The sequence below is a fragment of the Primulina tabacum genome, chromosome 7, assembly GCF_025594145.1.
Source record: "Primulina tabacum isolate GXHZ01 chromosome 7, ASM2559414v2, whole genome shotgun sequence".
NCBI classification, from domain to species: Eukaryota; Viridiplantae; Streptophyta; class Magnoliopsida; order Lamiales; family Gesneriaceae; genus Primulina; species Primulina tabacum.
In genome coordinates this window covers 37,017,257-37,033,136 of record NC_134556.1, presented here as the reverse complement: position 1 = coordinate 37,033,136, position 15,880 = coordinate 37,017,257, and the positions used below count along the sequence as shown (strand labels likewise).

The window sequence follows — 15,880 nt, the reverse complement described above, 5'->3', positions numbered from 1 at the left end:
CTGATAAAAAAATCCTAAATATATATTTTTTCGTATAATGTAGTTATATATATATATATATATTATTTTTACATACATTAAATAATATATATTATAATATATATATGTGCGTGCTCTGATGAACATCCACCAGCAAATCATACTAGCGTTTTTGGTTATCGCACTCAATCAGGAAAAAAATTCAAAAATTGCAATTTTTACTGCATAATTTGTGTCCTCTATATTCCAGGTTTGAAAGTTCAGATTATAAGTTTAACTTTTAGATCAAACGTATCAAAACACATTATGCTAAATACACAAGTAGCAAGGATAACTAAATCAAAACTCCCAGGATTCCTCGTGTCTGCAAATTTCACTTATCAAAACCCAGGATTGGCCCCGCCGGAAGGATGAACTGACCAGTTAATTCCATCCCATTGGACATGTTTGCATGTCCATTCCATACAGCAGTGTGAACAAAGAGCAGAACCAGAACACAACGTACTGGGGAACCTTTTTAATCTATCTGCGCTTATAACTGCACAAATAAAACTGTCTTAGTCTGAATAGACAGATAAATTGAGTGTTAGGTTATCAGCAATAAAACAGGAACCACATTGAATCTCATACCGTGATTTGCTCTTAAATGATGATTTCTTCCTCCCAACTCCTCCAGTTGCTCTTTTTTGCCTTTTCTCACTCATGTCATCTTTGAAAAGTTCCTGCATCTCTTCTGTTCTAGATTTATTCTTTTGGATAGGATGCTTCAACTTCTTATCCGTCTTTCTCATAATTCTCCCAGCATCAACAGCCCTCTTCGCAGCTTTCACTGCTTTTGCTCGACGATAAGCCACATCAACAAGAGAGATTCCATTATTTTCTTTCTTATGTTGCACTTCTCCCTTTAATATAAAATTATCAACCAAATGTCAGCAATATGCATAGATTAATAATCCGCATGCCATATTAAATATTTGCGGAACCTACTGTTCGTGTATAATTTTACAACACAGTACTGTATATTTCAAATGAAATTCAGAAAAGTAATAGAATACAAATCAGAAGAGAAGAAAATGTGTGCCTTGATTTCATCTTCATCCTCTAATGTCTCTCTAGCTGCCTCCAATCTCCGTCGTTTCTTCCTGGGCAAATTTTTCTAGACATATAATAGCTCAATGTAAATTTTTTTGACATCCTAATGCATACAAAAATATATAAATGTTATGCATCAAGCACCTCACGCTCTCGCTTTCTCTTTTCCTTCATCTTCAACTCTTCTGCTTGTTCAGCACTCATCACATCTTTGCCATTACCTTTTGGCTTATCCAAAACTTCCTAGAAAATGGTTTTGCAAGTGCCATCTAAATGAGTTAACAAAAACAACTAACACAGAAATGTTTCAACAGGAAAGAGTCTAGACTGTAAATGCACCAAAAGGTGAAACAACCACCATGAATCCGGTTTCTTCAAACCGGCTTGAAAAATATTTGATTCATAGTCGAAATTATCGAATTCGACCCGCACTCAACATATTCAAATAATTTTCGAGTCGAACTCGAGTCCAAATTATTATGTACATAAACTGAATGCTTGTGAGCTTTAATATTTTATTAATATGATATAAATATATATTAAAGAAATATATTTCGACTTTCGAGTTTTTATTTTTTAGTAGCTCGCGAACATGTTCGAATATTTCGAGCCGAATCTTTATTCAAACAGAATTTGAACTAAAAATATTAAAATTTTCAATCTTCAAATCAAACTCAAGCTCTAATGTATCTAATTCGAGTCGAATTTAAGCCTTAAAATTTTCTTTATATTCATTTCGTTTAAACCCCTGATTATGAGTTGACAACCGATTGACCACAATGCCACATAAAGGTAAAACTGTCAAAACGGGCAGCGGGACGGGGTGATCCACCATTTGGACAAGTTGGAAAATTGCAAATCCAACCAGCCTACTAGGCGGCCAGGCCCGGTCCATTTTGACAACTTTACATAAAGGGTATATTTAAGATGAATAAAGCAACTAAATCAACAGATGAACGAAAAATAAATTAGCTAATCTACAAATTTTATTTTTAAAAAATAGAAGATAGCATTTTGGAATTCCAAAAGTTCTGTTGAGGTTGCTTGGATTGAATAAAACGAGGGATATGCATCAAGCTTTTGAAGCTAGTAATCACAATAAGCATTTAATCAAAGTAACCCAACTCATAAAGGTGCTATCTATCACTCTCATATTGGCCAAAAAAAACAACTGAAAAGATATGCCTTGAAAATCCCAAGATGACTGCCATCATAAAACAGTTATGTTAGCCCAACAGCAAGAACAGCAGACCACCTAGACTTATAAAAGTTCAAGCATTTCAATTGCCTGCAATAATAAACGACTTCCCTAGCCTATTATATGTAAATTCCAAAGGAAGCATTCATTACAGGGGAAATTACCTTTGCTGTTTTCGCTACAAGTTTTTTTTCCTTCTCTGTGACAAACCATGTTCTTTTCGGGCGTGCATAGATTTCATCTTTGTGTGCGATCATGTTTTCAGCCTACAAAGTATCAAATAACAAAAAAATAATTTATTAGTTGCAAAGGCGAAAGGAAACCATCCCTGAAAAAAAGCATCTCCCATAATAAAACCTTTGTTGCCTCCATTTCAGCTTTTCTTAGGGCCATCTCTTCCCTGTAGCGATCCAATGATTAAAAAAAATTAATGCAAACCATGAGGTTTTGGTACAGGAAATCAGATGGCGAAATATGATCTTTACCTTTCCTCTTGAAGAATTGAGGTCACTTGATCCTCCATTTGCTCAATTATTTCACACCACTTCTTTATTGATTGCTCAGAAACAATTCGGCTCTTCAGCCTTGAACCAGCTCTTTTAACCTGTCATGTTATTCCGAGAAGTCTTAGAACCAAGATAATTCCGAAGCAAAAGCTTTCTGCTTATAGTTCCCCTCCCTCCCTTGTTTATTTTCTCTCTTTCAAGTGATTAAATCTTTTCACCACAAATCATCCATAACGGACTATAAATTAGGTGATCAACTATCAACTGTAATAGAATTTCACGAGGATATAAACATCAGACAAGACAACTCCTTCTCATGTACAGGGACTTCTCTAGCTTGCTTTTAACAACTATGAGTGTCCCAAGTAAGAGATTTACTTGGATTAATTTCCTTGCATCAAAGTTGGATTGGGGTATTGTTTGCATAGAGTTTGAGTCTAGCTCGAGTACATTTTTGAGCCCTGACCGAGCTTTAATGAACTAAACTTGAGTATCCGTCGAGTACTCAACCTCTAGAAATTAATCCTTATTTTAAAATATTTTAATTACATTTCCATTTTACCTTTAATTTTATAATGAATTAAATATTTTGATATTTAACTTTCAAAAATACTTTTTTGTAAACTTTTATAGGCTCAATTGCACCTCTCTATAGCCCCACCAAATAAGTAACCTCGTCGAGGATTTTTTTATGAATTTATACCTAAGGTTGAACCATAAAATAAATCAATCATATACCATATTGTTTTTAATAATCCAAATATTATATTAAATTGACTACCTTGGATTCATGAATTCTAGGAAACAGCCGACAGACAGCCGACAGCCGGAGTTGAAAAAGAAACAATGTTCATGAAACTCTAAATCGAGATTTTTTTTTTAAAAAAAAGACTGAAAGTATAATACAATAATATCACAACTTTAAGTGAGGAAAATAGATGCTTACAATAGCTTTTAGAAGAAACCTATCGTTATCAGTTACAAAAGTAACCGCATACCCTGCTCTGCCAGCTCTAGCTGTCCGACCCACTCGATGTACGTAACTGCATAAGAGTATCTTGCTTGTTTTACACGGTACAACAAGTATTTTAACTAAAAGGTTGGCGATAACAAAAACTAGAAAGATTCAAATTGGAGAAGGCTAGATACGGAATTTAGATATAAAACCAGAAAGAGCAAGAACATGGTCTGAAAAATACATAACCCATCACTTACTTAGTAAGGTCCCGAGGACATGCAAAATTAATAACTGTCTGAACACCAATAATATCAAGACCCTAAAAGATGAGATAGAACAAACGACGGATCAAAGCGATATTCCCAGTAAGAGATCAACTATTCAAGCAACGCAACTATCACCCTGACAAAGATCCATCAATTTGAATTCCTTGAAAACTTAAAAATATCCCCATAATTATGTGAAATTGAAAAGAGACTTTATTCTTACACGAGCAGCAACATCTGTCGCAATCAGAAAATCAACTTGCTGCTTCCTGAAAATTTCGAGGGCCTGCGCATAAACAACGTATATCATGACACGAGATTGAAAGAATCTACAGACTTACTCCACGATGGTGCTGAGAAGGGCTCACATCTAGACGCTGAGCCTGAGTGAGGTCTCCATGAAGTTCAGCTGCTTTAAAACCAGCTAACCCAAACAAAATTTTCAATCTATGAGCAGCCTTCTTGGTTCCGCTAAATAAAATATAAAATCAATCAGGCATAGAATTTAGAGCAAATAATTTTGCAAGCAGGCAACAAATTACGGTCGATGAATGTAAGACAATCATTATATGGAACGATATCTGAATGTTATACCTCATAAAGATGAGGTATGACCACTGATAAATGGAATCGCAACCCAATTTCAATGCAAGATAAAATTGAGCTCAAGGCTCCATGTTATGATTTCTAATTCATGCAAATATATTGGGCAAACATGTATAAGAAATTACAGATATAATGCCTGATGTCCTCATGACTAACTTAAGATACAAAATGAAGATGTCCATCCACCACATGGAGAATCTAAAATCTTAGCCATCAACTAACCAGCACAACGGTGATCCAGGATGCTACGCTTGTCTTGCTTCTAATGCCAAGAAATGAAAAATGGCAAATTTCAGTGAAATCCCTAACAGATTGCTTAATTCAAGTTGCTATCAATATCATCATAAATCACCCACGTTGAGTTTGAGGTCATTATCAAAATCCTATCCAGAGGGCAAGAAATGAAATTACTTGGCCCAGACCACGTGAGCAGACAATGATGGTTCCTGTAAGGTTTTTTTTTTAATCTATTTTTCAATTTGTTCAAATAGATAAAAGCAAGAAGCTACCAAGCAGCGTAGCTAATGCAGCTCAAAGCAGAAACAGTATAAATAATATAAAACTGAAAATGTAGCGACCTGAGACAAAATACAAATTCATGCACAGTGTGAATGAAAATGGTAAGTGATTCAATTTGAAACGGGCAAAAACCTGAAAATAATCACTTTATCCGTAAAGGTTTTGGAACATAATGCAAGAACAACTGCTTCCTGATTTGCTTCTCGCAATCGACGTATACGAACAACCCTGCACACAATGTAATTATGCTCCATTTCAACTTAATGCAGCAGTTTCGCCCACATGATCTTGAACAATTCATGATGGATCATAACAAAGCGACCTACTTACTCTTCAGTTAAAGTTGTCGGACGCTTTGTGGTTGGATCAGCTGATAAGCGCAAGGGTTTGTTCAAAGAGAGTTTGATTAGATCGTCGACTTCCTCAGTCATGGTTGCCGAAAAGAGCATGGTCTGCCTCCTTTTAGGACATGATCTGACCTGAATGATAGAACAATATCAGTTACCTCAAAATATAAAGTTCAGAATCGATCGAATAAAATAGCATATTCCAAAGATTAGATATTCAAATGACTAATGCTAATTTTAATCTTCGTGACCCAATTAATATATGGGTGCTATTAAACAGATGCACTAGTATCTAGAGAGCTGGCTTACTACATCATTACAGCAGTAAAAAAGTACGAAAATAAAATAACAGGGATTATTACCAAATGGCATCTTCCATTAACCAAAATAATATCCACAGGGAACAAATTTCGCTCTTGAACACAGGCCCCAGTTATTTTCAAGTAAAATGAATAACGGTTTGAATCACAAGGATTTCACAATTAATATCATCAATGTAACTGAAGCTTTTATGCGACCGAACTAGATTCCTAAAACATGATTCTGACATTTCACAATAAAAAATAAATTAAGCATGCATTTTCGGCCAAAAATGAAAAATGTCTAATGATATACCAGTTCATGAATTTCAGCACTAAATCCAAGCTCTAGGAGCCGATCAGCTTCATCGAGTATTAAAACTGCAAGTTCATCCAGATGAACTGACATAGAGTTGCGTAGGTGATCTATCATGCGCCCTGGAGTGGCAACAACTATATCCGGCAGTGACCGCAAGGCCGCCTCTTGCACCTAATATGGTCTCACATCAGCATTTACCAAATACCTCAGAAATTGTTAGATAAAATAAACCTCATCGTGTATTTGACATCATTTTTTGGTCAGATGACAAATCACACATAAATAGGATAACTCGTGCGCTGAACTAGTTATTTTAAAGATTATTACATTATATAATTGTAATAATGAAGTTTTCAGATTTTTTTTTGGGCTTCATATACAACCCTAAGAAATTAAGGCGCTTAGCCAGATTAAATTAAGTGCATGGTAGAAATAATTATGCCCTCAAATCAGATTGAAAAATATTCAGTTACCACCAATCAAATCCATGCAAAGATCTAAATGGATGTTTCTTTGTGTTTAATATTAACAAGCATAACTGGATATTATTAGTTGATACTGATGAAACCAAATATGACTACCAGTCTTAAAACAGCGGATTAGATGATGTCGAAATTATTAACGAAGCACATATAAAAAAAACCATTCACTTTGAAAATAGGGTTAAGACCCCAGAACTTTGCCTCTAGAGTTACTCGACAAATAACATTTGCTGACAATGATCCTGCTACGTACATAATACATATTAAACCTTTTTGTTAATGCATGCTCATTTATATCTGAAACCGCCAAAGGAGATTTACTAATTACACAATCAGACCTTTATTGAAAGACCACCAACAACCAGACAACATCTGATATCTGTCATAAACTGAGCAAGTTTCTCTATCATGCTATGAACCCTGAAAAACAAAATCAAGTAGTCAATCAAAGGAACATTCACACAAATTGGTTGAAAAAATAAGTAATGAAAACCAACCAAATGGATATTAACTTACTGTGTTAACGAAAGTTATTATACGACTACTATAGCATCGAGACATCAAGAGATCACGGCATGATGCACAGCAGTAATTGTTCACACATCAAGACAAGGAGCAACTTTTTTCAAACTTTGCACAATATTTAATGTACAGTACGAAAATTAAACAGAAGTGCCATCATTTAAAGCAAAATAGATTGTACAAAAACCTGATTTCTAATGCAGAATGCTTAAAAGAAAGCTAACGTACAAATGCACAACAAGCAACATTTTAGTCACTGGTTTAGAACTTTCGAGTACCAAAGCCATTGGTATTGATCCTTTTAAAAGCACATATAAAATTTATCACAAGCAAGCCCATCACAGTAAGCATATGTTATTAGTTGCTGGAGTACCAAAGTGATAACAATAAACAGTATAACCTTCAATCACCATGCTGCCACGCACGACTTAGACAACAGAGAACTGAAACTTTAACGTCATGATGCACAGATGACGGAAATGACCTTTATATACTTCTAAGTATGATCCACACTTAAAAGGATTTCTTTCAACACATAATTCTCCCGTCGCTTTTCTTCAAATGAGTTCAGAAATTCAATATACTTTCTCAGCCACCTAGTGTATCCGATATATTCAGTGCTCAATTTATTCACAGATTAAGTGATTTTTCGTTAAGAATCTGAAGTTATTTGGCGGAGACTTCAAAGTGTAAGTTTGATGTCTCATTGTTCTCTTACGCGCACACACATACACACACACCACTGAACAGCACCTAAGAATAAATATTAAATGCACGCAGGCATTATCTTTCTTTTGTGGCTATTTGCATATAAAGAACCATATATACAGAATAACAATACTCATCCACCAAAAAGTAATAGTAAAAAATAAGAAGAGAACAGAAAAGTCTGAACCCCTGTGTGCGACGTTCATGGAGCATCATAAAACAACTTCACAGGAAGCATCACTTACTGAACAGCCAACTCCCTTGTCGGAGTGAGGATTAGAACCCTTATTGCTGGTCTACTCTTTGGTCGGTATACCAGCCTCTCCAAGGTTGGCAAAGAAAATGCAGCGGTCTAATAAAAATTGACAACAAAATTAGATTACCCCTAGCAACATTAAAGATGGGGAAAAAACTTTCTTTGTACAGTCACAAAATGTTTGACATTAGCACAAGATGAATTATTATTTTTCCATGAAATCTATAAAATACCTTTCCAGAACCCGTAATAGCACTCCCACAAATATCTCGTCCAGTTAAAGCCAAAGGTATACAAGCAGCCTACGGTAAAGCAAAACAAATAAAATAACCCAAGTGAACCACATAAATCATTCATCAAAATCAAATATAAATCAGAAGTGAACAAATTGTTAAAAAAAAAAAAAAGTAAAAACCTGAATTGGAGTCGGCTTACTGTAGCCCAAAGCCTCACAAGCCCGAAGCAACGGCCTCGAAAGATGGAGCTCCAAAAACGAATTAGATTGGAAACTCACCCCTTCCGATGGTGCAAAAAAGGACTTACTATCCTTCCCACTCTTGGTTTCCTCTTCGTCGATGTCGTCCGGCTTATAATCCTCCTGTGCCATTAAAAAGCCAAAAAATAAGTAAAACAAACCAACAAAATCCACTTCTACTTCAAAATCTAACATGTAGAACCAAGAAACTATATAAAATACTTGGTGATGGGGTTCGAGATCAGAATGTTCATCAGAATCATAGCCAACAGCTGTCGGGATAGGTTGTTTTTTGAGAGCTTTCGAAATTTTATCGTCGATTGAAGTGGTGCTCCGCCTTGAGTGTTCGTCGAAGACTGATTCGGAATAGGACGAGAAGTCCCATGGTGACTGAGATTTTTTGCTTTTCGGAACTCTTTTTTCTTCTTCAATTTCCGAGCCAGGATCGAGTTCGGGATCTGCTACTCCACTTTCCCCATCATCGGATTCAGTTTCAGATTCGTGATCGATTTCCTCATCACTTGGGGCTTCGAAGAAGAAGCTTTTGCTTTTAGCCATCGTAGGTGAAACCTTACAGCTGCAGCGTTTTTCAGGGTTGAGGGTTTTAGAGTCAGAATTTTGACGGCCACGACGCCGTTTAACTACGACAATGTTTCGGTCCAACATAATCCGGTTCAGTCCAGAAATGATTTAACCCGTCTGGCGTCTGGGGCCAAATTAAATTTGAAATTTCTGCAACTTGATTTGGAAACCGGATCCAAACTGGCCCGAGACCTTTCTCAAATTCGATCTGGAATTCGTTAATTAACTAGTCAGATATTATTGTGCTAAATTTATTATGAGAGACATAATTGATTATAATTCTTTTTTATCTTATAAAATACCAATATTTGGTTTAACATATTATTTTAAAATAAACATTTTATTATTGAATAATATATAATATAATACATGTTTTAAATATTGATTGATAAATCATATGCATAGAAAAAAATTGATTCCAATCTCATATCTTTTCGTACAACCCTACATGATTGTCTCCAGATGAAGAGATGTCTCCAGTTGTCTGAATCGGTGCTTGACCAAGTTGTTAATTCGGACAAGAGCTGGTCGATGAATGTCCACAATGAGATTAAGACAACACTATGTATTATGGTGGTTCAGGTTCATTAATTTTACCTAGGGCTCCCAAATTTCTCTCTTCGAACCAAAATAATCCAATTTTCTTCGCTTAGAGATCATATCTGCAATCAAATTTCAGGTTGGTCGTCTGAAATGTTCTCTGATGGAGGTAAATAAGTGTTCATCAAATCGGTATTACAGGCTATTATTTCCTATGTTATGTCATGCTTTAAAATTCCTAGTTCCCTATGCAAGGATTTGGAACAAATATGTGCAAAATTTTGGTGGCGTTCATCTCATGGTAAAAATGATGTCCACTAGGTTTCTTGGGCCTCTCTGTGCAAGCCTAAGCAATTGGGAAGCCTTGGGTTTTGAATAATGGTCGATCTTATTTACGAACTATTCGAACTATTATTTGGACAAGGTTCGATAATTAAAGTTTGAAAATTCGAAATATTCGAAAGGCTCGAAATTTATGTATACACACACATATTTAATATTTAACTACTTCACCGACGCACGCGTTGCGCTTGTACAATGATTTTTACAATTCATTTGATTTATATTCAAATGAGGATCCAAATATAATTATAAAAGGCACTACACTGTTATTTTGATGTATGAATTAAAAAAATAAATATAAAAAAAGGAAAAAAATAAACAAATAGGAATAGAACTTGCAACTTAAAGCTTAGAGAACAAATATTCCATTGAGCTTGTAGCAACTTATATCAAAATTTTAACAATTTATTAATATATGTTAATAGATATTATTAAAACAGACCATGACACCACAAGTTAGTTAATTTAATTGTCTCAAACTTAACAATATATTAAACAAGTATAGATAATATAATATTATATTGACAAAATATTTGATGTTCTCGAACTATCGAACAAAATAATTTTAACTCGATTTCGGCTCGTAAAAAGTTCGAAACATATTCAAGTTCGGCTCAAGTTCGATAAGTCAAATACAAATCAAATATTTATCGAGCCGTCTTGAAAAATTTGTGAAACGACTCGATTCGTTTACAACCCTAATATGACATAAAACTACGACTCTCGTTTCAAAATATTCTAATATATCAACTGTTACGTCTATTTCTACATCAACTTGAGATTATTCTTTGCTACAACCAGGAGAAACACTTGCAGTGTATTCAAACAAGATTTTTACACGAACATCTCATTCGAAAACAAAAAAATTACTGACATGTATTTGTTTTGAAATGCTCGTACTAATATCTTATACAAAAAATACACAAGGTCTCCCTATATAGCATAGAATCACCCATCAACTTGCCCAAAACATAAGCATCCATCAAACCAGTGTATATATAGTATAGAGAAGACACTCAAAACAATTTGAGGTTCGAAATCGATTATTCTTGAAAATGAAATATAATAAAGCGGTATCAAACCATCAAATTTGTACAAAACATCCTCAACATTTGATTACCAAGTACATGACATGAGTCTCAGATACGGTGGCTTCGCAGCCATCACTACTAATTATTTATCAAATCCAAGATTTCTGCGAATTCTGGATGTTGGCAACTCCAGCACCTAAATCTCTGATGAACATGGTCCAGCTCCTAGCAAAACAGGTAAAGATAAGTAAAGCCACAAACCGGTGCGCAAAAACTTAAGAAGCACGCATTCCTAGAATCAAAATAGAATCGGCATATAAATGGCTAAAACATGACATTAATGATTTCTAGCAAACAGAAATTTGAACATGTCATAGAGAAGTGCAGAGCCATAGATCATAGATGTTAGGCCTAGCAATGCAAGGCACATGAAGGTGCAGGAGCATTGTATTGCTCAGGCACAAAGTGTAATCAAGGTGAGACACATGCCTCACGAAAGTGAGTAGTCTCGAGGACACGAAGTGCAAGGACACGTGCCTCATTAAGGCATGCACTCAGTGGCTCATGTCATGGCGCTTCATCGTAGGGCTAAATCTTGAATCGTTGAGCCTTGAGCCTAGGGACGGGCATCATGGACTATCAACTATATCTAGATCATTTTGTGATATATGAGAAAATAACACGATCGATTTATTGTCCTAGGACCATTGCTACAACCACATACATGAGGAAGACACGTGATCAAACTTAAGAAGTCATTAGGCATTTAGGTCACAAACCTCTCTCGGTGTTTAATATAAGAAACCCATCAGTTAGCCTCCAATTATAAATAATAAGTTTTGCATCCTTTCAAGAAAAGTAATTGTGACATATACCTGCCACCAAGAGGATCTAGTGAAAGGATAGAAAATCATCAAGTTCCGGATCCTATAAAAAACCAGTTGTATTCCCGAAAACAGGATCGTCCAGTAAAATAATTGAAATCTACGTGGTACTCCAGTTACAATAGCAAAATAAAACTTAAAATGCAGCCACAAATAAACAATGATTTCTCAATGTCTACTATTCATCTTTAGTATAGCTTTCACTCTTCTCATGAATTGTTTCATACTTGTTATCGATAAGTTGATGTTCCACCATCGTAAAAACTGGTACTTCATTTCATATTGGTATTGATAAGTTGATGTTCCACCATCATAAAAACTAAGAAATAGTACTACACTAACATCTTTTAACAAACTCGTGTTATGTTCATCATAAGACAGGAAAAAGTCCTGCATCAACTAAATTTCAATGAAATATAAAATCTTGGGATGACAATACCATCAAGTAATTACAAGAGTTCGATGCTTGATCTCAGCATACATTTGGTACCAGCATTACAATTTGCACCCATATCTTTGGTAAATTAAATCCTATGGTCTTTTAAGACATCATTTGCCAAAGTTCTAATGAAAAGCTTCATTTACAGCAGTCAACCGAGCACTCCAAAATTGCAGTCAGTAGTAGGAAAAAATACAGCTACTTTCTTTCAAATGCTGGGGGGAGGTCTTTCTTGATCACTATACTTTTACAAGGAAAATCAGAAAATTATAAAACTCTTGATGTCTAAAACGATTGTTGAATATTAATTCAACAAAAACACAACCAATGAAACAAGAACAAGTTAAATATTTTGTCGTCCATAAAACTACTCTCAGGCCGCATTTGGATTGAAAGATTTTAGAGGACTTCATTTCAAACTCACATCTCAAATCAATTGCATCTATTTGGTTCAGAATTGGAACGAAGGATTTGAAATACATTTTATGGACTCAATAATTTTCTTTCATTGAATTTCAAATCGATTCTTATTTGAGATTTCAAATGCTATCCCAAAACCAAATCTAACAATCCAATCGTACTCTTAAAGTTCGAGGAACATGAAATGAAACAAAAAACAACAGTATAGGAACTATAAATTTTCAAATCCAAACACAAATATAAAGGTAATATGGTAATATGGTGACAATTTAACGGCTTACCATGGAGAATTAATCAAAGGCAGCATTAGGCCTACTCGCACCACTGCCAGAAGAACTTGACGAACCGGTCCTCAGGCCAGCCGCCGCTACTCTCTTCCTCCTCTCCTCTTCATATTCCGTATCATCCGTGGGCAACTCAAACCTACAAACAGGACAAGAATTCCGCGACCCCAACCATGTTAAAATACACTTGCCGTGATACAAATGTCCACACGGCAATTTCTTCACGCTTTCACCAGCATTCACCAAATCTTTACATATAGAACACGTAATTGTTTCCTCTTTCTTCTGAATCGATACACTCTCTAATCTATCGACCACCCATTTTGCAGCTGGCGGTGCTCCACGCCTCCCTCCGGTATCACTGTCCGCTAGATTCTGAAGCGAGGCTTCAAACCCAGCAGCATCCACGTAATCCATAGGATTTCCTACATATGCTTCGGATTCAGGAACATGAAATCTCAAATCAAATGGATGGTGCTCCAGACCCATTAAAATCTCTTCCCAATCGAGGATTCTATTTGGTCGGCTGGCGGCTCGCGTTGCAAAATCCCTAAGCCGCAGCTGAAGCAACTCTCGCCGTCTTCTGAGCATTTCATCCGCTTCATCTTCTCCACGCGGCTCAGCTAATTCGTTTTCCGCATCATTCGAGCCATGTTCGGGGTAGTGATCCCGATTATCCACCTCGTCCTCGTGAATGACTTCAACTGATTGCTCATCATAGTCGTCTTCATCATCGTCGTTATCCCAGCCATCGAGCTCGATGCAAAGATAATCTTCCTCTGATAGCTCCGAAGGTGGGCGAGGTGACCCGTTGTCCTCAAGCGCGGTTTGGGAGATAAGGCGTAGGACCTGGACTAACGGGTTTCCGATAGTGTGGTCATCGGAAATGGATTCCACGAAGCCGCTCTTGCAATCGAAGCAGACGACATCTGGGAGATCTGACAGGGTTTCAACGGACACGCGCTTGTTGCATTGATAGCACCAATGTTGCGGCTGGCTAGAATTCGACCCTGATGGGAGTTGTTTCGGTGTCGGAGACTGGTTCGATAGGGATTCGGCCATCGGAGTAAATAATGATTTTTGTTTTTTGTTTTTAGTTTTTAGTATTTATATCCTAAATTGCTCTGTCTGGTACATTAATGCCTACTCAATCATTTTTTAAATTACCTAGTCCTAAGCTCGAGTCTCCTTCTAGAATCTAGTATATGCCTAACCTACTGGCCAATGGCCCGACCATTCAAGTGAACATCTCGCATGTCCTTGAGATGGTTTGTCCACGGTACATGTAATCTCGTCCATGCAATGCCAAGGGCTTAATTAAATTTTCTTTAAAAAAATTGGTTAAGTATTAAAAATTATCTATATATCTAAAAAAATAAATACAATATTTAATTAGTTTATTTAATTTTTCTTTAAAAAAATTGATTGAGTATTAAAAGTTGTCACTTAAAAAAAGTTTTCCAATTGAAATAAAATTATCATTTAGTAATCACAAATATTTGACCCCAAAGGAATGTTATTTCAAGATTACCTTAATTGGAAAGAATTAATGTATAGTAATTTTCTTCCAAAAGCATATGTATACTGTATCTCTTAAACTGCTTTCTTAAAATTCAAATAAGAGAGGCAAAAAAATTAAAAGTGATTGATTCAAAATGGTTTCAAATATGCATTAAATTACCCTCAATAAACATGTTTATTATCCTTGATAATTAGATATGTTGACATACAATGCATGATTTGAGATTTTCATAATTTGAATGAGTTGATGCATGCTATAGTTCCGTCAAAAGCATCCGCTATATAATTTTTGTCTCTCGAGCTGCCTTGTTTGAATTTAAATTATAAATAGTGGAATGTTGCATATTATATTGGAAACCAATTTTATTCTGTTTATCTAACGAAATTTATGTACTTCGAAATTGAATTTTAAAATGTCTCATCTTTTCAGCATAATCTGTGAGTTGAATTCTTCCAATATGTAATTGATGTTTAAACTTAGATTTGTTCGCTATTATAAACTATCTACATATGAAAACAACCAGAACATTGAGACATTACGTTTGAAATCTGTCTTTCATTATCGATAAGTAAAAATATAATTCTCCTATTTGTACAAAATTTTAATTATTACGCATTTGTTAATGTGATATTTTTTTCTATATTACAAAGTTCATGGATACATGTTAATATAAAATGTCCCGTAACGAAAATGATTAAACAAATTCTAAAAGAAGTACGAATCTTATTAGATGACAATTTATAAAATTTATTGACATTGTTGTGCAATATATATAATAAATATTAATAAAATAACTTTTCTGGGTTATACCAAAATTTACTTATAATCTTATATTTTATTTTTCTTTAAGAATAATAGGTTGTCATGTATATTATGGAGAGATTTTGTGGATAAATCACAACCTATTTGGATAAAAAGATATTGATGAAGCAATTATTGTTATCTTTCGAATATGTTAAACACGTACCATGTCATAAAATTGTACGTGAATGGAGATTTATACGAAGTTATTGAATTTTGAAAATTTTATTTCTCATCAATTTTATTGAATTTGATTTATAAATATTTATTTATCACATGTTAAAAAATAATAATATATATAACTTTTCATGAATTAAAAAATCAAATATGTATTTAGGTTGGTGATCCATATCAATACATTAAACACGATAAGCACGTGTCATTGTTTTAGACTAACACAATCTAAAATTTTGATATATGATAGTGATTACCGGCAAAAAAAATTAACCGACATACGTTGTATTTAAGAAATTTTTTCAAAATTAACGAAAAAATAGTTTTAG

At 34.9% G+C, this 15,880-nt stretch overlaps 2 protein-coding genes across 2 annotated transcripts; both read right to left on the bottom strand.

Annotated features, from left to right (window-relative positions):
- Positions 1 to 180: 180 nt before the first annotated feature.
- On the bottom strand, positions 181 to 9,152 carry LOC142551631 (DEAD-box ATP-dependent RNA helicase 28). Its single transcript, XM_075660967.1, has 19 exons — positions 8,755 to 9,152; positions 8,473 to 8,655; positions 8,291 to 8,359; positions 8,047 to 8,153; positions 6,910 to 6,991; positions 6,087 to 6,260; positions 5,455 to 5,603; positions 5,257 to 5,352; positions 4,368 to 4,470; positions 4,223 to 4,285; positions 3,991 to 4,052; positions 3,722 to 3,818; positions 2,755 to 2,873; positions 2,627 to 2,669; positions 2,434 to 2,535; positions 1,216 to 1,314; positions 1,061 to 1,135; positions 610 to 881; positions 181 to 517 (listed from the first exon to the last, which is right to left on the bottom strand). Exons 1-19 carry the CDS (start codon positions 9,088 to 9,090, stop codon positions 502 to 504), a joined length of 2,247 nt encoding a protein of 748 aa, XP_075517082.1. The 5' UTR covers positions 9,091 to 9,152; the 3' UTR covers positions 181 to 501.
- Positions 9,153 to 11,012: 1,860 nt separating this feature from the next.
- Positions 11,013 to 14,231, bottom strand: LOC142551629 (E3 ubiquitin-protein ligase CIP8-like). The gene is made up of 2 exons (XM_075660965.1): positions 13,052 to 14,231; positions 11,013 to 11,252 (listed from the first exon to the last, which is right to left on the bottom strand). The coding sequence occupies exon 1, from the start codon at positions 14,114 to 14,116 to the stop codon at positions 13,061 to 13,063; it is 1,056 nt and encodes a 351-aa protein (XP_075517080.1). The 5' UTR covers positions 14,117 to 14,231; the 3' UTR covers positions 11,013 to 11,252; positions 13,052 to 13,060.
- Positions 14,232 to 15,880: the final 1,649 nt, after the last annotated feature.

Excerpts from the sequence above, each read along its gene's own strand:
- LOC142551631 (XM_075660967.1), bottom strand. The coding sequence starts at position 9,090 with ATGGCTAAAAGCAAAAGCTTCTTCTTCGAAGCCCCAAGTGATGAGGAA. Across the intron at positions 6,261-6,909 it reads TTGGTGGTCTTTCAATAAAG|GTGCAAGAGGCGGCCTTGCG; the intron begins GTCTGATTGTGT and ends AGACCATATTAG. Across the intron at positions 3,819-3,990 it reads TGTCCTCGGGACCTTACTAA|TTACGTACATCGAGTGGGTC; the intron begins GTAAGTGATGGG and ends ACTCTTATGCAG.
- LOC142551629 (XM_075660965.1), bottom strand. The coding sequence starts at position 14,116 with ATGGCCGAATCCCTATCGAACCAGTCTCCGACACCGAAACAACTCCCA.